Source organism: Anolis sagrei, chromosome 1, assembly GCF_037176765.1.
Source record: "Anolis sagrei isolate rAnoSag1 chromosome 1, rAnoSag1.mat, whole genome shotgun sequence".
Lineage (NCBI taxonomy): Eukaryota > Metazoa > Chordata > Lepidosauria > Squamata > Dactyloidae > Anolis > Anolis sagrei.
This window is the reverse complement of record NC_090021.1, coordinates 29,177,144-29,202,538: the sequence shown is the minus strand read 5'-3', so window position 1 is coordinate 29,202,538 and position 25,395 is coordinate 29,177,144. Positions and strand designations below refer to the sequence as shown.

The window sequence follows — 25,395 nt, the reverse complement described above, 5'->3', positions numbered from 1 at the left end:
GATTCAGAAAATTGCATTGGATAGATCACATCCACTCTAGTTTCTGATACAGAATATACCCCATCCAGTAGTTGCCATCTGCATGCCTAAAGAAAATCATATTTAATAATCTAGAGCTGATGTGGTAGTACTCTTTCATGGGTAGTCAGCCTTTTCCCTCCTGACATCCCAGTTGCTTCAGCACTATAAGAGGGTTTCGCGAGACCAGTCGCTCTCAATGCCGCATGGTTTCGAGGCAACGGTGTAGTAATGGTGAGGCCGCAGATCATATTTTTGTTCTTGGGGACCACTGGAGGTGCACGGACCACAGGTTGGAAGCCATTGCATTGGCGGCTTGGTTTATAAGATAGTATTTTATTAAAACTTAATATTGTTGAATAGATTAAACCTACTTTTATTTTCTAGTTAGTCTGCAAAAGGCCATCCTCCCATCCCAACTGCCCTGGCCTTGGAGGGGAAAAAGAAGAGGCCAACACAGCTTCATCACATGTCTCTCATGCCCTAACCTCAGAGATAGAAGAAATAGCTTCTACTGGACTTAATCCCCTTTCCTACTCCAATCCCTTGCATTGCTGGTCATCCCTCTAGTTGGGAAGACCTCACTACCTCTGAGGATGCTTGCCATAGATGCAGGCGAAACTCTAGAACATGGCCATATAGCCCGAAAAAAACCTACAACAACCCAGTGATTCCGGCCATGAAATCCTGGGAACTGTTTTTTCTTGTAAAGCACCATGTATAGTGATGGTGCTACATAAAAATAGTATGATAGTATGATAATATTTATGATGACAACAACTCCCTTAAAATATCTTTTTAGAAAAAGAATCTAGTTATGGGTTCTGTTTTTCATAACTGAATATCAAAGAAACTTCCATTTTAATTATTCATTTTTATAGTGAATATATCTATGTAGGCTTTTTATTAACCATTCCCCTAAAACACTTGGCAGAATTGCTATGGGAGTTAGAGCTGTACGGTCATACAAACAGGAAGACCCTAAAAACTGAAACAGATTTGTCAAATAAAAAGTCCAAAAGTAATAGCAGCACTTACATTTTTAGAGGATTTTGGATTAGCAATGACTTCACCCAATTTCAATGAGCGGTAATTTATTATGAAAAAGCCATGTTATCACTCCACGAATGTCAGTAGTGAAGTTCAGGAGGCCCTGAGAACTGGTCCAAGAACCATAAAATGTCTTTTAAAAAACCAAGCTGGCCAAAGTCCAATTTGCATGTTATGTAGCTTTGGCCAAAGTACTGGAAAAAACTGGTTGCTAAGCCAGCTACAGTAGTATGAATCATGTATGAAAGCAACTTGTCGGCACTGAAGATTATAACAATATTGATTAAATTTGTGAAGCATCCATCAAAATCCATAATAAATTATTGTTAAAAAATCTAATATAAGAGAACGAGTTAATTCAACAGGCCCCCAATTCTTTTCACCTCTTGTCGATTGTTACCTTTAAGAATACCCCCCCCCCACTTTTTCTGTTCAAATTAATTATTAAGCTACAACAGCACTGAAAAAGAAAACAATCTATTTGCTGTTTTCAATTACCACTAATGGATGTATTCATTTTAATGAGCTCATTAAAAGAGGAGCCATAATTAAATATGTTCTCATCATTAATTATTGCGGTATGAGACTGAACAAAGTTTAAGTACCAGAACAGTCTTTGTTCTATTTGACAATTAAAAAGAAATCCCCAGCATGCTCACATTAAAAGCTTGTTCCTAAATGGCTTAGGTCAAACATTTTATCTTTTGTAATTTATTTTTAAGCAGAATAATTGTTTATGAAACTCAACTACATCACAAAATCATTGTGGGAAACTAAGACACCCTCCTTTGGTCCCATTCTTTCCCAAATATTTGCTGAAATGGTTGCTATGCCCTCATTATCCATTGTCTCTACCATATAACCAACCTAACCCACTTCCTTCAACTCCATTTTGTTTGTTCTCAGTATCACCCTAAAAAACCTCTGAACACATATCCTCATCTGCTCAATTTGAATTCCACTCTATTTTTTTTTCCAGTGGTCTATCCTGCTTTTCTTAACTTTTCCCTTAATTGGCTTGAATCTCACTTCTCTGTCATTATGAAAACTTTCTTCAGTCCTCTTGGAGCTCTTTGCTGTCTCATGCTTTCTTTGCTGCAATATACTCTTCAGGTGCATTGACATGAATGAACTCTATTCTAGATGCAATTGCAACATGGATTTATATGAAGGCAGTTTGATAATGGTCAGATTTATACTCAATTCTCTTTCTAATTATGCATACATAGAATTATCCATTTTTAATTCAGTAACTTACAAAATCATCACTTTTCTGAAGCCATTTAACACAGTGGTTTCCAACCTTATTTTGACCAGGGACCACTTTGAACAGGGGCCACTCTCCAACATTAGTACCAAAAGAATTATGAATCAGTTTTTGGTCAACTTTATATTTAGTTTGGTTATTTGAGGTCCGGATTCAGAAAATTGCATTGGATAGATCACATCAGCTCTCATTTCTGATACAGAATGTATCTCATCCAGTAGTCGCCATCTGCTCACCTACAGAAAACCATTTTTAATAGTCTAGAGCTGATGTGGTAGTAGTAATCTTTCGTGGGTAGTCAGCCTCTCCCCTACTGACATCCCCGTTGCCTAGGTACAATAAGAGGGTTTCACAAGACCAGTCGCTCTCGTTGCTGTGTGGTTTCGAGCCAATGGTGTAGTAATGGTGAGGCCGCGGACCATATTTTCATTCTTGCGAACCACTGGTGGTCCATGGACCACAGATTGTGAACCACTGATTTAACATAATGTTGTGACACAGCTGGAATCAGAGTGTTTCTGATGAGGATGATGGGACTCAGGTTCACAGTTTGGTTTAAGATATCCCTGCTATAGACAGTAAAGAAGAAGTGCAATTTCCCACAGCAAGGTATGAGAGCGGGGAAACTGAAGATAACAGCCAGGTGTAGATTGACTCCGAAAGAGAGGATAGCTCTTTGCCTAGTTCTCAGCCTGATAATGAGCGAGCAGGAAAACAGGCTGCTAACGAGCAGATTGACCTTGATGATACAGGAACTTTAGATAGGGCCGCCCAGTTGGAATTCCGTGTTTGAAGGAGTATTTATTTGTCGTGTCAGAGCAGCCAGTCCATTATATTACATTTCTAACAGAACAAAGCAAACAAACAGAAAAAAATACACAACTTGTGAGTTTGGTAGCTGGTTAAATGTCCTTTGACCAGTATCTGGCCACTTGGAGTGCTTCCGGTGTTGCTGCAAGAAGGTCCTCCCTTGTGCATGTGGAAGGGATCAGGTTGCATTGCAGCAGGTGGTCAGTGGTTTGCTCTTCTCCGCACTCACATGTCGTGGATTCTACTTTGTAGCCCCATTTCTGAAGGTTGGCTCTGCATCTTGTGGTGCCAGAGCGCAGTCTGTTCAGCGCCTTCCAAGTCACCCAGTCTTCTGTGTGCCCAGGAGGGAGTCTCTCATTTGGTATCAGCCATTGGTTGAGGTGCTGGGTTTGAGCCTGCCACTTTTGGACTCTCGCTTGCTGAGGTGTTCCAGCGAATGTCTCTGTAGATCTTAGAAAACTATGTCTAGATTTAAGTCGTTGGCGTACTGGCTGATACCCAAACAGGGGATGAGCTGGAGATGTCTCTGCCTTGGTCCTTTCACTATTGGCTGCTACTTCCCGGCGGATGTCAGGTGGTGCAATACCGGCTAAGCAGTGTAATTTCTCCTTCGAAGGAGTGAAAAAATAGCTAACAAGAGGGAGGTCAGAGGCCAAAGAAACACCTTCATGTTTTGCAAAGAGTATTAAATAGGGGGTTTGAGACCAGATCTCTGTCAAAGCAACTTTTTCGTTTACCAAAAGAGTTTGCCTAAGCTAGGCTGGATTTACCTTGCAGTCTTTGTGTTCATGGTTCCAAGACTTTGTCATGTTCTCTTGGGTCTTGCCTTGCTGATGCCTATTGGATTATGCTTCAAGTACTATGTTGTCTTGATCTTTGAAAGCATTACCTTTGCTTTTAAGAACTTTTTACCTTTTACTTTTAATAAACCATAAAGACTACAGACTGTGTGCTGCTTGGTGTTTTAAGCAAGGTGATTCTACTCTGAGGTGCAACACATAACCTCAAGAACGCTTTCTTGTTCAGTCACTGCCAACTCAAATCCTATCAGTATATTATGTGAAGAAGTTGTGGTCATTTTACCCAGTTTGCAATCAATCTAGACTTTCCCCCACACTGAATCTAATTTATTATCTTAGCGCCCATTCTCCTACTCTGGAAATCCATTTCTATTCTCAACACTTTATATAATTTAGTACAACCAGGAAACTTGCCCATCTCACTAATTTCAGGTTATTTATGAATAAATTAAAAGCACTGTATCCAATACCTCAAGGAAACTTCCATCCATTTATTCCTGCTTTCTACTTTCTGTTGATGACATGAGGCAGAAAGCACAACTTACCTGCAGCAACGTTCCATGAATTGCATTCTGTCGTATACAAAGATCAGAGTAATCTGGAAGTTCGGTCAACAAGGTTGTCACTGTCTGTGGCACCATATTTCTCATAATAAAGGGAACAAGGGCCCGGGCAGCCAATTCACGTGAGCGGTATATTGGAGAGTTGCCACACCTGAATGTGAGATGGAAAAGCAGTAATTTACACTAATTTAAATATGGGAAAACTGTTGCAGTCTTTATAAACATACATGTTGCACATCTATGGTATGATTTCTCCAGGAAGCACAATTTTCTCCTAAAGCAAGCATGTGGCATTCCTTAATACAAGATATGTTTTAAAGTATCAGAACTTCTGGTCACTTTCAGTTGAGCAGAGAATGGATGAACGCATTTTGGTTAGGAATGTAGCCCCACAAGTTGTCCTGGGGATAAAACTGGCCCCAGATTCTTGAAAGTACCCCATCCTTGTTTTAACTCAGTGGTTTCCAACCTTTTTCTGACCAGGGACCACTCTGACCAGGGACCACTCTCTAACATTAGTATCAAAAGGGTTACGAATCAGTTTTAAGTCAACTTAGATTCAATTTGGTTATTTGGGGTGATGATTCAGAAAATTGCATTGGATAAACCACATCAGCTCAAGTTTCTGATACAAAACATATGTCCTCAAGTAGTCGCTATCTCCTCGCCCACAGAAAACCATATTTAATACTCCAGAGCTGATGTGGTAGCAGTAATCTTTTGTGGGTAGTCAGCTTCTCCCTCCCGACATCCCCACTGCATCAGCACTATAAGAAGGTTTCGCGAGACCAGTTGCTCTCGTTGCCACATGGTTTCAAGGCAATGGTGTAGTAATGATGACGCCACAGACCATATTTTCATTATAGTGGACCACTGGTGGTCCATGGACCACAGGTTGGGAACCACTATTTTAACTGACTGGAGTCACCTTGTGAAGCATAGTCTTAGTCTTTATTTGATTTAATTACTGTATTTCAAAATTAATATCTAGTCAATACAGAGCCTATGGTACAGTATAATATGGCGTAAGTATAAGTTAGGCCCATTTTAAATAGCAACTCTTAAGCAGCAGTAGCTACATTTATCCAACATCTACCAATCTCTATGGGTGCTGGTTAACAGAGGGCCCGTCCAGACAGGGCCTTTATTGTGGGAACTCCTGCAATAAAGGAGGGGCTGTCCAGACAACGTTCTGGACAGTCCCACATTAATTCGCTACAAACCAGGAATACCCTCAGAAGACACAGGATAAATGCACTATTTACGGGTCTGGACTGCACAATACTGCAGTCCAAACAGTATTTCCACAGTTTCCCAGCCTGAATTCCGCCAGTTTCCCTCCTGCAAGCCCCTAGATCCCTTGGAAAACTAAGAAAAACTTACGTGCCCTCAATTAGAAGCCCCAAAGAGCTCTCCCGGCACATAGAAATGATGCACCAGTAGAGCGGGGGGGGGGGGGGAGGGGGAGGAAAATCGCTCCCCCTGCTCTCCTGATGTGTCATTTCTACGCACCAGGAGAGCTCACCAGGGCTTCTAATGGAGGGCATGTAAGTTTTTCATAGTTTTCTAAGGGGTCTGGGGGCTTGGGGGGAGGGCCTCCACACGTTCTCTTGGGCTAGTCCACGTGCTTTATGCGGTGAGTATGGACAGGCCCTCAGAAACATCTGCATTAAAAAAAGGTGGATGCTTCTGGAACAAGGGCCTGTCTGGATTCAGCCTGAGAGTCTACTAGATTAGGATATCTAACTTAACATATTGATGTAATCCTCCTAAATACTTTATCCCAACTGTTTTATTTATATATAGATGCAAAGACCTTTATAGCTTTTCCACAGAGGTAAGAAAATAAGGAGTTTAGTAGTTGGAAGAATCTAAATAAAGGAGAACACTTTACCACAACATAATGCAAAATAATTTGTCGCAAATGCTCCCATGTTTGTGCTACATCATGTTTTATTGAAACTGAGAAAATTCTTGGGTTTAAGTGTTTCTTTTCAAATGCAATTAACTGTGACACAGTTGCAGATGTTTAGTTTCTAATTAGCAGTAACTGTACACTCCAGAATGCCCCTCTTTCTGTTCACAACCTCTTACAAATGATGGTTTCCCAAAGGAATTTGGCTGTAGTTCAGGAGAAAGAATGGAAAATTGGAACCTTGCCAATGTTTCTCACTGCCAATCTTTTTTTAAAGGTACTTTCCAAAAACATGATTCAGGGGGCTTTTTCAAATCCCAACTCCGAAACTGCATTCCATTTGATTTAATTGCATTAGTTCCATTTTAGTAACATAATCAAATACAGATTACAGGTCAAGTGGCTTGATTTATTGAAGATAATTTTAAACAGAAGCATAAGTATTTAGAAGCTCATAATTGTTTATTACATAATGGCAAATAACACATGTTCATGTGTATGAGCTCACTTTAATGTATTAAGACCAAACTAGAATTATTCCAAATGAAGTGCTTTATATTAAAAACACCAGGGATATGGAGAAGAGGGCTTCACTGTTACCATATAATGCTTCTTTTCAAATATCAAGTTTAGAAAATGTCAGTTACACAAAATGGTGTCTTCATTAGTTCTTTTTCTTCCCATGGAGACCTGGTTTGAGACAGCACTAATTTAATTTAGCAATAGTCTAATTTCAATAACTGAATGATCAAGGGAAATGTTTTATTTCTTTAGGTTCTTTTTCTTTCAGAAAATTTAAACATGACTTTGAGAAGGCAAAAATCTGCTGCCTCATACTGCGGTAAGATTTTAATTTGAACAGGAGAAATTGCCATGCCAGATATAGATATCTTCTGTGATCCTAGAGCAGTGTTTCTCAACCTGGGGGTCGGGACCCCTGGGGGGGGGTCATGAGGGAGTGTCTGAGGGGTCACCAAAGACCATTAGAAAACACAGTATTTTCTGTTGGTCATGGGGGTTCTGTGTGGGAAGTTTGGTCCAACTCTATCGTTGGTGGGGTTGAGAATGCTCTTTGATTGTAGGTGTACTATAAATCCCAGCAACTACAACTCCCAAATGTCAAGATCTATTTTTCCCCAACTCCACAATTGGGTATATTGAGTATTCATGCCAAGTTTGGTCCGGATCCATCATTGTTTGAGCCCACAGTGCTCTCTGAATGTAGGTGAACTACAACTCCAAAACTCAAGGTCAATGCCCACCAAACACTTCCAGTATTTTCTGTTAGTCTTGGGAGTTCTGTGTGTCATGTTTGTTTCAATTTCATCATTGGTGGAATTCAGAATGGACTTTGATTGTAGGTTAACTAGAAATCCCAGCAATTACAACTCCAAAAATGACAAAATCAACCCGTACCACAACCCCACCAGTATTCAAATGTTGGCGTATTAGCTATTTGTACCAAATTTGGTCCAGTGTATGAAAATACATCCTGAAAATCAGATGTTTACATTACCATTCATAAAGGTAGCAAAATTACAGTTATGAAGTAGCAATGAAAATAATTTTATGGTTGGGGGTCACATGAGGAACTGTTTTAAGGGGTCGCAGCATTAGGAAGGTTGAGAACCACTGTCCTAGATACAAACTCTAAGGTAGAGCATTCCCACAATCCCAGTCAATTTCTTTCTGAATACTATCCTCAATGTTCTGACTTCAACAAAACACACAGAGTCTGATAACCAAGGAACAATTAGTCAGGGAAGGCTGAGATTTTGAGTGGACAGGTTTTGGAAGATGGGATAGGAAGGCGGAATTGCTCAATATTTATCTCAGTTGTGCCTCAACACGTCTGCTAGAGCAAGGTTATTGATTTATTGCCATCCATAGATAAGAGCAGGTGGAAGACCAAAGAAAGGAAAGAAGACAAGAAGGAAGAAACTGAACTGAACACAGCATTAGCAACAATAAAACCAATAGTCAAGGAACCTTGGCTAATTTGATCTAATCTTTTGGTATGGAACAACTTGGTTAACAGGAAGATTAGAAAACAAATTAGCAATGGTGCATAGTTCCAGACAAGAGGCCTCTTATCATTAAACACACTGCAAAGCTTTACAGTCAGCCCTTCTCATCTGCAGGTTTAACTTTTGCTGATTGTATTATTCAAGGATTTTATTAATATGTTTTCTCTAGGAATCTTTAGGACCTCCCGCATGACTCTATGCTGAACTCTCACCTAGAGAATCGTTCTCTAGGAATCTTTAGGTTCTCCAACATGACTCTATCATCAACTTCTATTAAAGTTGAACGTAGTATTGCACTGGAAAACGTAGAAATCCCCAGAGAAGTGTTTTTTCAGATTAAAAAATAGCATTTCTTTATTAATATTTTTTCCACTTTGAAAAGCCAGGTTTAAAAGGACAGGAGGAATCAGGAGATCTTCCAACTGCCCTCCCTACAGATTCCAACTCCCATTGCTCTGGCCTCTTTGGAAGAGAAGGGCTGTGAGGCACATCTCCATTGTGCCTTTGTCCCTTTCATATTTCAACTGCTCTGGCACCTGAAAGAGTCTAGCATCTCGGTTGTAGGTTTTTTAGAGCTGTATGGCCATGTTCTATTATTTACATTTATTTACAACATTTCTACCCCGTCCTTCACAACCCCTGAGGGGGGACTCAGAGCGGCTAACACTGGCAACAATTCGATGCTGCAATATCACAATATAAACAACAATATAAAACCATAAATACACAATAGATTAAAAACAGTAACATTACTTATACAATTATATGTTCTAGAAGCATTCTTTCCTGACGTTTTGCCTGCATCTATGGCAGGCATCCTCAGAGGTTGTGAGGTCATCTATGGCAGGCATCCTCAGATTGGGAGGCAACCTCTGAGGATGTCTTCCATAGATGCAGGAGAAACGTCAGGAGAGAATGCTTCTAGTACATGGCCATACAGCCCAAAAAACCTACAACAACCCAGTGATTCCGGTCATGAAAGCTTTCAACAATAGTCTAACATCTGCTGGACTTAATCCTCTCTCCAACTACCATTCCTTTCCTCTTTGTGTCTTGTTTTATTTCGCCTCAGAGAAAGGAACTGTCAAATACTATGAATAAAGAAATAAGATGAGATTGTTTGGACGACCTGTAAATGTTTATGAAAGAGGAAGTTTACCTGTACTCTATCCCACCACTAGAGTTTATTTCAGCAAGAACCAAAGAAAGACGGAATTACAACTGTAAGATCCAGAGTTGAATCCCACTTCCTTCCCAGCCAAAAACACAATGCTTTGATTGCTACTGTATGTCATTCAACCATTACCTGTTGTCAGTTCATTTAATCAGTAGACATTTATTGAACAAAAGTCAAAAGAGAAAGGCGTTGAAACACAATGGTCCAGCCGACGTAAACAAGTCATAAAACTCTAGGTTGGAGTGCCAATTCTTGCTTCCTTGTTTTTGAACTCACAAAGAAGCCCTTCAACAATACCATATCTGATTCTAGAGTTCCTGTCTATAAAAAAATACTATTTCCTCCTGGCAGTTCACAATAAACATGGGAAATTTATTCAACTTGTCAAATAAAGCCTCCCAAGATTAAAAAGTGCTGGTGGCAAACAAGTTAACTATGTTTGCATATATTCTAAAATGAAACATCATTCCCTCGACTTAAAAAATAAACAGTATGCCAGCAATAAGTCTGGGCTTAACAGGCATGATGACAATGAAATCACTCTCTGATCTTTCTTTTCACTTGAACCTGGTTGTGGTTTGTTTTTTTTTTACTTTCCACCCTTCCCCTGAAGGAATTTGCTTTTTGATAATGTATAAACAAAGCAAAATACACATGCTGTATCACAGGACAGCTGGAAAATCTCAGGAAACCATAAATATATTATTCAAATAAGTGTTCTCAGTGTTTGGGCAACAAATATTTAACCTTTACATGGTCAGATTGAATTTTCAAACTACAACTTGCCCCAATCATTACAAAACCTACATTGTGCCTTGTAAATGCTTTCATGAAATCTTGGCAATCCTGAGATATGTTTTTGTTGCAAGAAAAAAAAGTGTTTTGATTTTCCTTTATATGGAAAGTCTAATTAGAGACAGATATAGTCCCATGTCAACGTAGATGAAAGGCACTCTACACAACTTTCTGTAAATCCTTCTATAGTTGCAGTGGATGTATATAAAAAGAGTTTTGCTTGGCCACACTATAGTAAGCACCATATTTCTCATTTCAGGGTAATTTTCCCCATTTAGGATTTGCAAAGGGATCTTGTAGCCCCTTTAGAAAGTGACTGAGAAAATGATGTTCGTAGCATAAGCTTTTGAAGCTTTTGAAGACTTATTCTACTTTCTCAGATGTCTTGGAATTTTTCACATTTAAGAATGCATTCTTATCAGCATTGGTAACAACGCTAATCTGAAAGCCAATTTATATTATACAAGCAACAAAAGCAAGTAATATACACTACTCATTCCACTTACATAACTAATATAATTCTATGAGGAGAAGCGTTGTAATCTAAGATGCAAGACTTGCAACAAATTCCACCCCCCACGGGCTCCTAAAAAACAACCTTAGAATTTATAATACAGCAAAGATATACACTTTTGAGAGGTGGAATGGGGAGGAAGGAGTAAAATTTCTCACTGGATTATACCAGAAATAGTAACGGCAACTGCTGGGGCACAGTGCGAGCTAGAAAGCACACTGAGCAAAAACTACATCAAGCGTGATCTTGAATTGACACCAGAACTTGCACAAACCAGCTAGAGTTGCCAACATTCCCTGCATAACAAATGGTAATAATTTGTACAAGGTACTATAGTAGCCAGACATTCTTCAAAACATTCATTTAAAGCACAAACAGTACACACAAAAGAACATTCATTGACAAAGAAGTCAAACTATCTCTTAAATATATGATTACACCACAAAATCCATGATGGTTACAAGGACCGGGTTGTGGCACAGCTGGTTGGGAGTCAGCTGCATTAAAATTACTACTGACCAAAAGGTCATGAGTTCAAAGCCAGCCCGAGTCAGAGTAAGCTCCCAACCATTTGGGTTGTCAACCTTTGCAGCCCAAAAGACTGTTGCATCTGTCAAGTAGGAAATTTAGGTACCTCTTATGCGGGGAGGCTAATTTAACTAATTAGCCTCCCAAAATCTCCAGCAGTGTGCAAAAGAATGAGGAACTACTCCATCGGTGTCACAAGTGGATGGTGAAGCAATAGCTCTTCCGGTGGCTGGAATTCGAAGCATACCCTCACGAAGCTGGAAAGTTAAATAGCATTTGTGTGTCTGTCTATATATGTTGTGTGTCTATGGCATTGAATGTTTGCCATGTGTATGTGCATTGCGATCTGCCCTGAGTCCCCTGCGGGGTGAGAAGGGCGGAATATAAATACTGTAAATAAATAAATACTGTAAATAACATATAACTTTGCCTTATAGTGAGTCAACCTCCAAGTCATCCCAGACATAATGAAGGACAACAAAGCTCCAAAATTTTTGTACTTTCAACTGCAAATGAGGACTAAATCTTAGGCCTTGTCAATGAAAAATTGTGTCCTCACAGCACATATATGAATATATGTAAATATTTTGACAGAAATTCCAGCGCAACTGATCAATTGCTTAAATTAACTGCAGATAAAGTCACTGCTTCTTCAGTTTTCAATGTTTGCAGTATAATTTGTACTATTAGAGGATCCCTCGGGAAAGGTACATAGAAAGACATTTCTCATTCCCACCAGACATATTTTTGAATGTTCAATGCTGATTACTGATTGAACTTGGGGCTTTCTCTTGCAAAGAATGTATGGTCTTCTAAAATCACTGTATGGTCTTGCAAAATCCTGAAAAATTTCTTGGGAAGACGAAAAAATGTCAATATTCTGGAAGAAGCAAAGACCATCAGCAATGAAAAGATGATCCTTCATCACCAACTTTGCTGGACTGACGACATTGTCTGAATGTCATTATGAAAGTTGTACAGATTTAAAGATGGTCTTAAAATTAACCTTTAAAAATGAGGTATACACACCAAGAATTAGGCAGCCCTAGCACCCGAGCATCGTAACTGGAGGTTACCTGTCACTAACAGTGCTATGGATTTTGGAGAGGCACGAATACAGGGCAAAAGGAAGGGAAGTGCCAAGAGGAAGGCTAGTCAAGCAAATCCTTGTTGTGATAGCCTTCCATTTGGAAATGTACAGTATGTTCTCATTGTAAAACACAATGTGGTTCCAGAACAGGTCTTCACAGTCATTTGCAGATCCACTACCAAGACTCTGCTTCTGGAAGACAATCATACTTGATCATGAGTGATCACCCATGATGATGGTGGTCTTGTGAGTACGTGACATAACCAGAGATATTCTCTCTCTCTCTACCCCCTCCCCCCTCCTCATCCCGATCAATCCCAGCCAATTAAACTTATTTTCCTGAAAAACATGGCTTTCTATTTCCAGTTTTCATATTGAAAGCCCCCTTTCCCCTCTTTATTTAAGGTCAACTCTTTAAAAACTATAGGTTTTACTTCTGAGACTGATATGTATGCGGCAGTTATTTTAAGTAGTCATTTAACAAGCAAGCAGAAATGAAGGCACTGCTTAGCTCGCTTGTGTATAACATTTAAGAAAAATGTTCTTGATGCAATGAAAAGCTATACTCTCCCCCACAGCCCCTGCCCTCTGCATGCATTCATATTCAGACTTTACTCCCTAGACAAATATTTTCCCATGATAGTTCAGAGGCTCCATCCAATGTTGCGTGATTCTTTATTTCAACTAGATGTTTATTGCATTTTACAGAGACATTTTCTCCAACACATTATGACTTCAACCAGTTTTGTTTAGCAATTTGTTGAAGCCACATGGGGTCTATTACATATTCTTCTTTTCTAATTATTTAGCTGATATTGTTCCAAAGAAAAAATGATTGTGCCAACTTGAAGTCATTTAGAGACAGGAACAAATTTTGAAAATTAATAAAAAAATGCTTGCAAGCCATGACTACATTTTATCCATGTCAACAAATGAAGCAACAGAAAACTTCAAGAGAAATATTAATAATGAAGAAAAGCATTAAAACAATGATTGTAAGGAAAACATTGCCTTCTTTTTCTTACTTATATTGGAATCCTCCCGTGACAAATACTAGGGGATTTGATAATTCTGTTAAATAATGAGAGAAAGTTAAAAGTAATTAACGCAATGACCTTGTTTGAATACAGTGGTCCCATCTCAAGATGAGGCCAGCACCCTTGTAGCTGAAATTAATCTGAAATGAATTTGTACCTCACATGCTCTTCTCCTTTATCCTCTGTGCCATATAAGATCCTTGCCATGAAAAGTGAGTAGGTGCAACAGATTGGCCGGGGAGGGGGGGGGGGGCACCCATTCTGCTCTCAAGGACAAATGTTAATTCTGATAGGATGAGGGACTTGACTATTCATCCCTTGACACAGTGTGCTGTCATTGTATGCCTTCAGGACATTTCCAACATATGATGGCCCTAAAGCAAACTATCATGGAGTCTTTGGAGCAGGATTTCTTCAACCGGGCCTTCATTTATATGGCTAACCCAGTAGGTTTTCATGGCCAAGCAAGGATCCTAGTCCAATATCAAAACTATTATATGATGCTGGCCCAATGTAGGAGATACAGATAGAAAGCAGGTGGGGCTTCCTGTCAAATACCACAAGACTTGTAGTCATGCTCATCATCTTATTGGAAATGGTGTGCCCAATGTGTCATTTTTTGCTAAGGGGCCCCATAAGGTTTCCCTTGGCCTTTTTCACTACTCATTAGATCTTCTCCTTTCCCCAAAGTCATGTTTTCATTTTCTTTTTTTACGCTTGGGGAACTGAGATGGCCCAGAAATTGTCAAGTCAAAACAGAAACAAAGAAAACACTGGGTTTCTTTAAGAGCATTCTTCAAAAGCACTTGAATGAGTTTTCAGGTTAAGCAAGTAGAGGCTCATCCATCTCCAATAAGAATTCTGGGTCTCCTATGAGTACTCAAGATTTTAGTTTCATAGAAACGAAAGGAAATACAGTTGACCTTCCACATTCCCAGACTTAACTTTGCAAGTTTGATTATTCACAGTTTTGATTAATATGGACTTTCTAGGAATCTCAAGGTCCTCCAGGGGAAGTCTATGGTCAATGTCTACCAGAAGAGAGCTCACATTATTCAAATCTGCTCAAACCTGACCATAGAGTTGTGCCAGAAGTTCTATAAGTTCCTAGAGAGAACACGTATCTAGGAATCTCAAGGTCCTCCAGAGGAAGTCTATGGTCAATGTCTACCAGAAGAGAGCTCACATTATTCAAACTGCTCAAACCTGACCATAGAGTTGTGCCAGAAAATCTATAGGTTCCTAGAGAGAATACGTATCTAGGAATCTCTAGGTTCTCCAGCATGGTTTTATGCTCAACATCTCGTTGAATATTAGTCTTCAGTGTTTCCAGTCCAGAGATTATAAGCTGTGTTGCATTATGTACCTGTTTTTGACTGCTAGAATGTAAACATTCATTTCCACTTTCCATTACTTCGGTGGCATCTTTCTTTAGTATTTTGGCAACATAATGCTGAACCTATAAAGCCCTAAATGGTTCGGGCCCTGCCTATCTTCATGATATCTCCCTCTATGAACTAGTGCGAACTTTAAGATATTCCTTCCTTTCGCTTCCGCCACCATCACAAGCATGGTTGGTGGGGATGAGAGAGGGCCTTCTCTGTGGTGGCCCCCCACCTCTGGAACGTCCTTCCTAGAGAAATAAGACAGGCCCCATCCCTCCCCTCCTTTCGCAAGATCCTGAAGACCTGGTGGTTTAAACAATACTTTGAGAATGACTAGTTCTAGCTCAGCCCCAGATATTGTTAAATATGGCCATATCTTTTTCTACCAATTACCCAGGTTACTTCCTCTTATTAGGCCCCAGAAATGAACAGCCATAGACTCTACGTAATTTCCCGGGCCCTCTACAAATTGCACTAGCCTCGGGCCCGGCCTTTTAAATTGCCTTGAACAGGCAGGATTCTTTTAAATATATATGTGCTATTGTGATTTTTTATGCTTACATTGTCTTGTTAATTTTATGTTTATGTTGTCCACTTTGTATATATTGATGATGTTACTTGGAAACTACTCTGAGTCCCCTCGGGGAGATAGAGTGGTATATAAATAAAGTTTTGTTGTTGTTGTAGATGAGACAACCAGAAATTACCCAGCAGCCCCTTATATATAAATATTAGAATTAGGGTAAATAATACTATGGACAAAGGTATATGGGGCAGTAGCGAAGAGTACAAAATGTTATCAGAGATGAAAAGTGGCTAACTAATTTTTAGATTAAGCACACAAATTCAACTAAAAGAATATTCAACTGACAGCATGGCTAGCATGGCTATTTTTAAGTATATAAAACAGCTGTCGAAACCAAATCAATTGTATATATTACGGACACTGTTCAAACATATGAGTAGATATCTGTTCATGGTAAAAATGCATTATTTATTTTACTTATCAAAAAACTAATTTAGAAAAACAGACCTATTTTTAAAGAATATAAGGCAGAGCTCAAGAGCAGTCAGTGATAATTGAACATCTCTCAAGAAAAATATGGCATGCCTCAGCAAACAAATAAGCAATTAAATTATAATAACCAAACCCATATATCAGTATTTATCAAATATTATCAAATATTGGCAGAGTTACTAATTTGAAGATTAAAAAAATATTTCAGGCATAACATCATGCTGTTTAAAGCTGTTGACTAAATATTGACCCAGTCACACCCAAAGATTATTTAGATATGAATAGTTTTGGTATGACTTTCCAAAATCAACCTCTCAACACTCTTTAAGTACTAGAGCTTTTTAAAAAAGAAGGTCAAAGATTCCTATTAATTACTAGCTAGGGAATACTGGCAGAAATCAGTGAATCATTTTCTTTACATACTTTAGAACTTCAAAAGCCTGAAAATAGCAATTTTACTGCCCAGTTACTATACTGAATTAAAAGCTGCATTCTTGGCCACAATACACCATTATAAAAAATTAATTTAAATAATGCTAAAGAAACATGGGCATTTCAAACACAGTAGTTACAGTCATTCCTGTACATGCATCACAACAAAGTGCTGCCATGTTATTCAATGTTTATGTCTTGTAGAAAGCTCTATCTATTTAGGAAGAAGGCATGGAGATATAATCCATACATCCACTATTATTATATTCCACGCACTCTCGTGGTATCTTGAGAACCTTAGTACAGTAAGAACCTGATGCAAGACCAAAGTACTCATCTGAACCTCTATCATCACCACTACCAACAGCACCACCTTACCTTCACATCATGACAAATTTCAGTCAGAAATATCTCTTTTATTAGTGAAAACACTCAACGTGTTTAAGTCTATGTGTACTCTTAAGGCCTTTAGGGGCTATTAAGAATATGGGCCACCAAGGAGAGAGTATTCCAAGTAAGTAGACAACAGGAAACATTGGCTCAAATGATTATTTAGAGGGCTGGGACAAAACTAATATAGGGCTTCATTATGTGTGCTTGACTCTGTATCCTATGAAAAACTTATCAATGTGGACATCTGTTTCGCCATTAATGCTTTGGCCAAACAAAAATATTTGGTTCACAAAGGATACTGTGTCATCAGTGGGAGAAGCCACTCTACAAGAAAAGATGGAGGTATCTATATAGAAGATTGCAAATCTGACAAGGATTAATCTAAACTCATCTGAGTTCAACAAATCAAAGGTTGAGATGGGATTGGTCTACAGCTAGCCTCAGTAGAAGAGGCCAATGTCAATCCAACTTTAACTGAGGAAGGTTACTCTGGTACCAACCAATCCATCCGCTTTGAATGAGGAGATGTTTGGGTAGATGTGTGTGTCAATGGGATGGAGAGTGCCAACAAGATGGAAACTACAGATAAGATAAAGACCAGCAACAAGATAGAGACTGAGGAGAGGTTAGAAACTGATAACCAGGGGTGCATCTATCGAGTTCCTCCTGATGCTGCTGTAGTGACAGACAAAGAGGGACTGAAGGTTCAGACAGGAAGCATGCGGATATGCTATGTGGAAGTGGGTGGAGCTACTGCCAAAACACATAATAACTCTAGAAATGTCCAAATGATGCACTGAGTAGACACAGATAACACATATGTGTTAGTTATACAGACCATATTGAAGAACCAAGGTTTAACATTAGATTGGAGATGGGCCTCAAACAAGCATTACAAGAGATGTGTGTTAGTCGTGAACGAAAATAGAACAACCTTGACAGAAGCACTGGTAACAGAAAGAAACTGATTAACTGAACAAATACAACATGAAAATATATTAACAAAGCTTCATTGTGGAAGTGCCATTCTGAATGTGAAGAACAACTAATATTTGTTAAATTACACACTGTTCCTCAGACATAGCCCAGCTTCTGATACAAGGGCTGGTTTAATCTTTGTTGAACAGCTGGCTGAGTTCAGATGGAAATATAGGTTTCTAAAAATAATCACAAAGTCTGAAAAGATAATAATATGATAATAATAAATCAACTGTTGCTGTTTTTATGACAGTGAAACATGGCCGATTTGATCCATTCAGAACCACACATTTCTCATTCTCCTTTATCTGAAAGAAATATATTACTAAACCTTTTCATTTCTTACCCTTAAAAAAGATTTAGATTGTATTTATCTTCTCTTCTTATGGGGGCTTCAAGCAGTTTCATATCAATGGGGCTAATCGGCTTCACATCTGCTTACCGTCAAACAAAAGAAATGGGACTTGCACAACTGGATCTTGGCATATTAAAGATAAAGGTAAAGGTTTTCCCCTGACATTAAGTCCAGTTGTGTCCGACTCTGGAGGTTGTTACTCATCTCCATTTCTAAGCTGAAGAGTCGATGTTGTCCATAGACACCTCCAAGGTCATGTGGCTGGCATGACCGCATGGAGTGCTGTTACTTTCCAGCTGGAGTGGTACCTATTGATCTTCTTACATTGGCATGTTTTGAACTGCTAGGTTGGCAGAAGCTGGGGCATTTTTTCAATGAATAAAAGCTAGCTGAAACGTTCCAATCAAACTGACATATTGTAAAGTGAAACATAACAACTTACCTCAAAATAAAAGGGACAAATGGAGCCATGCTAAGCGCCGAATAGGCCCCATCCATTGGTGATGGATACAGCTTACTCAAGATCAAAAGTAAAAGGAACAAGCTTGGATGGAGTTTCAGTTCACCTGGTTTGCTACATCAAAAAACAAAACAAAAAAAATCTTAAAGATAGTCATAAAAATATATTGCCAAATTTCCAAGAAACTCCTATATTTAATGCAACAGCATAATTTGATATTACGAGATACAGCTAGCATGGTATAGTGATTTGACTTCTGGCCCAGGACATTGGGAGACCAGGCCATGAAAACCTACTGGATGACCTTGGCAAATTATAATTTCTCAGCCGCTCTCTGAACAAATCCTATGATAGGTTCACTGTAAGTCAGAAATGACTTGAACACAACACAAGACCATTAAATAATTTCCTCTTATTTTTAATAACAACAACAACAACATTTGTATCTTTCCCTATCTCCCCAGGGGGACTCGGGGCAGATTCCAACAACAAAAAACAAACATTAAATGCTTATACAATAAGAATAACAAATACAAGTACCGTCCAAAAAAGCAAATGTATATCACATTAAAACGCACATAAATCAAGTTTACACCCACATATCAAATTAAACAAACAACCAACCCACTTAAAATTAATTTAAATTATATCTAATATATTAATATAATAAATCTGACTTCACAAAGAATTCACAAGAATCAATAAGTTAATTCTAAATTATGTTAAAATTCTCCGTAGTTACCTGGAATATCACTAAATTCCTCATTATTTAAAAAATAATGAGTTTTCTCCCCAATTCACAAAGATATAAGAAGTTCCCAACTTTGTAAATCATGTCCAGGGACTAAACAAAAGGTTGGTGCAATATATTCCATTTTATTGACATTTAGAACATTTTAATTTCTTTTTTTTGGTCTATACCCCCACAGAACAACTGAAATAAACAATTAAAATAAAATTCAAGAAACAACATTAGACATTGCCACGTTCGCTTACAGGGCACTTTGAAAAACCAGTCTCTTACACAAGCCAATTACAATCTCAGCTTAAGACAATACTCAAGAAGGACTTCAAGTCTCATCTTCCCACTTGTACACGTAGGGCAAAGTACAAGTCATTGGAGAGGGGGTCAAGAGGTAGAGTGTTCTATGGATAGGAACCAAGTTTTATTTTCCCATGGATATTTTAAATTAGATTAAATTAAAAATTAAAAAAGGAGAAATCACTAGGAAGCATTTTGTAAATTATTAAAAATAATTTTAAAATATTCAGCAATGAACAGCGTTTTTTAAAAACAATATACAAGACTAAATAACCAGTTTGGCACAGAGAAGACAGAATAAGGAAATCATTAATCTACACAAAGAATTAATCTGATATTGGATGGGAATGCAAGGATAGTTTGTAGCTTGAGGATCAGTAAAGTTGGCAGGCAGGAGTTAGTGTCTTCTGCTAAAAGCGTATTTGGATACATTTTAACATCCATCTTCCTGACTTTTGATTGAATGTTAATGGTATTTACTGAAGGCAAGCATTTAAAATGTGTATTTATTACAACTGGTTTCATTTTTAAGTATTTATATTTAATACAACATCATTATGTTTTGTATTTTTTTAAACTCGTAATAGGTCACTTTGGGATTATGATTTTGAAAACAAGAAACTGATTAGATTAATAAAGAAACATGGGGGATGCCTGGCTCAACAGTAGTATGTGTGAAAGATCTTGGAGCCCTCTTGGACAATATGTTAAACATGAGCCGACAATGTCATGCAGCAACAAAAAAAAAGCCAATGGGATTTTGGCCTGCATAAATAGGAGTCTAGTGTCTAGATCCAGGGAGGTCATGCTACCCCTCTATTCTGCCTTGGTTAGACCACACCTGGAATACTTTGTCCAATTCTGGGCCATGCAATTGAAGGGAGATGTTGACAAGCTGGAATTTGTCCAAAGGGAGGTGACTAAAATGATCAAGGGTCTGGAGAACAAGCCCTATGAGGAGCGGCTTAAAGAGCTAGGCATGTTTAGCCTGAAGAAGAGAAGGCTGAGAGGAGACATGATGAGGGCCATGTATAAATATGTGAGGGGAAGTCATAGGGAGGAGGGAGCAGGCTTGTTTTCTGTTGCCTTGGAGACTTCAAACTGCAGGAAAGGAGATTCCACCTGAACATGAAAAACTTCCTGACTGTGAGAGCTGTTCAGCAGTGGAACTCTCTGCCCCAGAGTGTGGTGGAGGCCCTTTCTTTGGAGGCTTTTAAACAGAGGCTGGATAGCCATCTGTCAGGGGTGCTTTGAATGCAATATTCCTGCTTCTTGGCAGAGGGTTGGACTGGATGGCCCATAAGGTCTCTTCCAACTCAATGATTCTATGCTATGAAAAAGCTGAACTTCAAAATAACATATACAAAAGGAATAGCTAGAAGTTAGAGAGTTATTATGCAGTCTGATGTGGCAGATATCTTGAGAGATTATTGTAGCATTTGTTTTTGACTGTAATAAGAAATTATAAAAGCAAACAAAGCCTTTTCTCCTCTCTTCTACTTACCAGTACTTCCAGACAAATTTTGAATTCAGACTGTCATGCTTTTATGTCCAAACAGTACATAGACAACAGTTACAGAGTGAGCTGCTTCTTTGAAATTACACTCAGTGATGTGATTAATTCATATTTCATTTAAAACCACAACTTTTGGTGGATGGCAGTGCATTTTTCTTACCTGTCTACTGTGCTTGCTACAAGTTCCAACTGACTGAGCAAAAATGGATACAGATTTGGAAATCGAGTGAAGAACTCTGTCCCAGACATTCTATAAAAGAAGAAAAGGATTATTTATTTATTTATTTATTATTTGAACTTATATGCTGCCACTCCCCTGGGGCTAGGAGCGGCTTACAAGAACAGGCTAAAATCGAACACAATTTAAAAACAATTTAAAACAATTTAAAAACAATCAGAGATCAAAGGCCCGTCGAAATAGATATGTCTTACATGCCCTGCGGAAAGCTGATAAATCCCACAAGGCATGAACTTCAGGTGGCAGAGTATTCCAGAGTGATGGTGCCACTGCTGTGAAGGCTCTGTGTCTGGTTGCTGTTAGACGCAAGTTCTTGACACTGGGAATTTCCAATAGATCTTGGTCCTCAGAACGGAGGGATCTCTGGGGTTGGTAGGGGGTGAGGCAGTCCCTCAGGTACATCGGCCCCAGACCATGCAAGGCCTTAAAGGTGAGTACCATCACTTTGAAAGATGCTCAATTGGTAACCAATGCAGCTGCAGTAAGATTGATGTTATGTGGCATCTCATCGGAGTTCCCACAAGAAGCCGAGCAGCTGCGTTTTGTACCAGCTTGAGCTTCCGGATCACCGACAAAGGAAGGCCAATGTAGAGGGTGTTACAGTAGTCCATCTTGAGATGACTGTAGCCTGGATCACCATAGCTAGGTCGTCCCTAGACAAGTAGGGGGCCAGCCATCTAGCCTGCCACAGATGAAAGAAGGCGGTTCTGCTAGTGGCGGAGACCTGGGCCTCCATTGTCAGCAGAGGGTCCAAAAGGATTCCCAGACTCTTTACCAATGATGACAGGCGTAGTGCCTCGCCATCCAGGGTAGGCAGGTTGATATCCCCACTGCCTGGTTGACCCAGCCATGACCCAGCCACTGGAGCAGTACCTATTGATCTACTCACATTTAAATGTTTTCAAACTCCTAGGTTGGCAGAAGATGGTGCTAACAGCGGGAGCTCACTCCACTCCCCGGATCTGAACTGGCGACCTTTTGATCAGCAAGTTCAGCAGCTCAGCAGTTTAACCCACCGCACTCCAATTTAAGAAAGCAAATTTCTTACAATTTAAGAAAGCGAATTTCAAAAAAGGAAAAGGAAGTAACGGGTGAGAGCTCATGATTAGCCATGGGCACTCCTCAAATCACCTCCTTCAGATTTTTATTTATTTTTTGATTTTTGGTTTCTCCAAGGTAGTCCCACCCAAGGGAGAAAAGTGGGATAAAAGTAACTAAATAATAGTAATAAATAATTGAATTGTAGGATAAATATTTTTCTTTCCTTTGTGTCATGATTCCAGAAGGGAATTCCAGTCAATGAGAAAGACGTTGGTGATGGAAGGGAACACTCTGAATAATCACAGAATCCTCAAAATAAACAAAACCAGGAAACAAACCATAAGTGCTACATAAGGACTAGCTTTTTTAAAAAAATGAGATCTTAAACAAGCATGTCTAAGAAATGAAACAATGGGTAAATGGCTAAGTAGAGTACAAATGAGGTCACATCTGTGGGGAGAAAGTCAAGAGAGATAAAGCTGAAAATGAATTCAGGTTTGGCAAGAGAGGTTAACAAAATAAAAAGGTCACCACCATCTCCCAAGTCATGTTCAAAGCAAGAGAAAGAACAAGAACATGACAGATTTGCTGCATGGAGATAGAAAAATACTAATGAGAGGTGGAACTACTAAAAAAAAAAAAAACCTTGACCTTTCTCTCCCACCCAAAAAGAGAAGTAGTGGTCAACCTGGTGAAAATTAAGTAAATGATGTGATGAGAGGACTGCAACCAAAGACATCAAAAGTGGTGGTACAGAAACACCTAGCTACTTTAAATGACTCACAATCTCCTTAGCCAGATAAACTGCAGCTAAGAATACTAAAAGGATTTGACAGACATAATATCCTAGCTTGTTTCTATAGAGTATGAGAATTATTGGGGAATGGGTGAAATCTCTACAGCCTAAAGATACTTTAAGTGTTGACCTTGTCTTCAAAAAGGGAGACAAGAGAAGAGGACATGGGCAGTAACCAACTAGTCAGCATAATTTCAATATATGGGAAGACTTCAGAAAAATAGATGGTCTGCAAGCACTTAAAAACAATGCAGTGATTACTGACAACACACAAGTTTCTGAAAAACAAGCTATGCCAAATTAATATCTCTATTTTTAGTTATAAGGTTGACAAATACGGTGATTGCAGTAGATATCGTGCATCTTGATTTTAGTCAGGCCTTTTAACAAGCTCTCCAAATAATATTCACATTGACAGACTGGTAACATGTGGGTTAGATCACTGCCTCATAAACCATGGATCCCGGCTCCAGATGGGGTACCCTTAGCTCCACGTTGGAGTCGCAAAAAAATTGACAACAGTAAAACATTTCTGAACATCACTCATTTACACAATCTGTTAGTAACAATGTACAGTGTTTACAGTGGATTCAATAGAAAATGCTTCAGCTGTACTTCATAAAAAGGAAAATCAGGCTGTTTAGCAAGCCTTGCAAATACTGAGCTATTATCATAAATGTTTAATTTTTATCCCTATTTCATATACTTATTTATATACCACAGGTCACAAAACATTTCTCAGTTAGAAAGGGGCCACAAGTGGAAAAAAGCTAAGAAGCCCTGGGCTAGTTTATGCTACTGCTAGATGTTTTTACTAGCTCACTGATGGGAGTAAATCCAAAGGTTTTAATGATAATGGAAGAAGTGACAAACAAGGTGCCATAGGGTTATGTCCTACACTTGGTAGGGTTTAGCATCTTCATACATGTATTTTATGAGTGGCCTTTCCTATGGGATGAGCAAGCCAAGCCATAGTGAAATTGATCTCGGACAATACAGATGGCATAAAAACACATTTTCCTTTTAAATCCATTCTTCACATATTCATATACATATACATACACACACACATATATTCAGATGGTGGGGAAGCAACTGTGGATATGTCTGAGATGGGTCAATGTATCTGTCCTATGGCGATCTTCTGGATTTCTGTATACATTTCCAAAATGCTTAGGACCAGAAATCTTTTGAATTTTTAAAAATATTTGGATATATATAGTGAATTATCTTGAAGAAAGGAACCTACGTCTAAACGCAATATTCATTTATGTTTTACATATACCACATACACACCACTTAAGGGAAATTCTATACAAAATATTTTTAATAATTTTGTGCATGAAAGTTCCAGTGTGTGCATCTCAGTCACTCATGTGTAAGCATGCCAATGCCTTAAATCAAGAAATAGTTTTCTCATATTTACAGAGATACTTGCAGAAACACCTCAGCAAGTGAGAGTCCAAAAATGGCAGGCTAAAACCCAGATCCTCAAGCCATGGCTGATACCAAATGAGAGACTCCATCCTGGGCACACAGAAGACTGGGTGACTTGGTAGGCACTGAACAGACTGCGCTCTGGCACCACGAGTTGCAGAGCCAATCTTAAGAAATGGGGACACAAAGTGGAGTCCATGACATGCGAGTGTAGAGAAAAGCAAACCACAGACCACCTATTACAATGCAACCTGAGCCCTGTCACATGCACAATGGAGGACCTTCTTGAAGCAACACCAGAGGCATTCCAAGTGGCCAGATACTGGTCAAAGGACATTTAATGTAATACCAAGTTTTTAAACTTTATGTTTTTTTTTTAAAAAAAACAAACATTACAATGTACCCTCGGTTCGCTTCTGATACATAAATAAATAGTCACTCATGTGGGCAATTTTGAGCATTAGGATTTCAGATTTCCAGATTATTTTGTTTAGACTTACATACATATTGGAATTACTACACCAAGATAAAGTTATGGAAAAGGTCAGCTAATAGACATTTAAAGGCACTATACCATCTGATTATATTTATACCCAAGCTTATTTTTTAAAATCAATCAATAAGAGGCAAAGAACTACAGACCAACTTTAACTCAAAAAGCAAGTAAAGCATGGGTTCATTCACTAGTTTTTGTAAAAAGAGAACAGCAATAG

At 38.8% G+C, this 25,395-nt stretch overlaps 1 protein-coding gene across 3 annotated transcripts in view; it reads right to left on the bottom strand.

Annotated features, from left to right (window-relative positions):
• The window catches only part of THADA (THADA armadillo repeat containing), a 166,796-nt gene that overhangs the window by 67,835 nt on the left and 73,566 nt on the right, over nt 1-25,395 (bottom strand). For all 3 annotated transcript variants that reach the window (XM_060754384.2, XM_067463631.1, XM_067463626.1), the window contains exons 27-29: nt 21,331-21,420; nt 18,595-18,726; nt 4,491-4,659 (exon numbers count right to left, since the gene is read on the bottom strand). In XM_060754384.2, the coding sequence (XP_060610367.2) occupies nt 4,491-4,659; nt 18,595-18,726; nt 21,331-21,420 (391 nt within the window). The remainder of the gene's footprint in view (nt 1-4,490; nt 4,660-18,594; nt 18,727-21,330; nt 21,421-25,395) is intronic.